We start from the raw sequence: 581 nt of genomic DNA on the forward strand, positions 1-581 counted from the left end.
CGTCGACGGCAGCAGCAACAGCAGCGACAGCAGCAGCTGCAGCTGCAGCAGCAGCAGCAACAGCACAGCAGCAGCGAATCCGTGCGAGCCGCATGCTGTGGCTGTTGAGTTTTTATAAAGTGTTGGCCGTGCAGATTGTTGCAATGCCTTTTAGTTCTTTCTCTTTTCTCTTTTTGACTCCATTTCTTCGCTTCGCCTGTTCAAAGCTCTTCAACAGCAACAGCAACAACCACCAGCAACAGCATATGTTAGAGCAGCATTCTCTGCAAACGCAGACGTACCCCAAGCAGCAGCACCAGCATAATCCGCACGAAGAAGAGCAGCATCATCAGCACGAAGAACAGCAGCAGCAGCAGCAGCAGCTGCGGTGTTGGGTCAGCTCTGCTCCTGCAGCAAGTTGCTGGGCTGCTGTTGTTGAGGGCGCAGAGGCGGTGCGATGCCACTTCTTTGAAATTTACGTCGCCAGTCTCATCGTGTGGCCTCTCTCTGATTTAATTAACTTCAGGTAATTAAATACTTAATTTAATAAACATATGTTTAAATTAAATAATATATAGTATATATATTATGTTAAATAATAT

General features: G+C 46.8%; 1 protein-coding gene across 1 annotated transcript in view; it reads left to right on the forward strand.

Annotated features, from left to right (window-relative positions):
* The window catches only part of EAH_00011620 (mpv17 / PMP22 family domain-containing protein, putative), a gene marked incomplete at both ends in the record, with an annotated part of 2,270 nt that extends 1,761 nt beyond the window's left edge, over positions 1-509 (forward strand). The window contains one exon of the mRNA XM_013394839.1: positions 135-509. Within this exon, the coding sequence (XP_013250293.1) occupies positions 135-509 (375 nt within the window). The remainder of the gene's footprint in view (positions 1-134) is intronic.
* Positions 510-581: the final 72 nt, after the last annotated feature.

The sequence above is a fragment of the Eimeria acervulina genome, genomic scaffold (genome assembly GCF_000499425.1).
Source record: "Eimeria acervulina Houghton genomic scaffold, Eah_scaff62, whole genome shotgun sequence".
Lineage (NCBI taxonomy): Eukaryota > Apicomplexa > Conoidasida > Eucoccidiorida > Eimeriidae > Eimeria > Eimeria acervulina.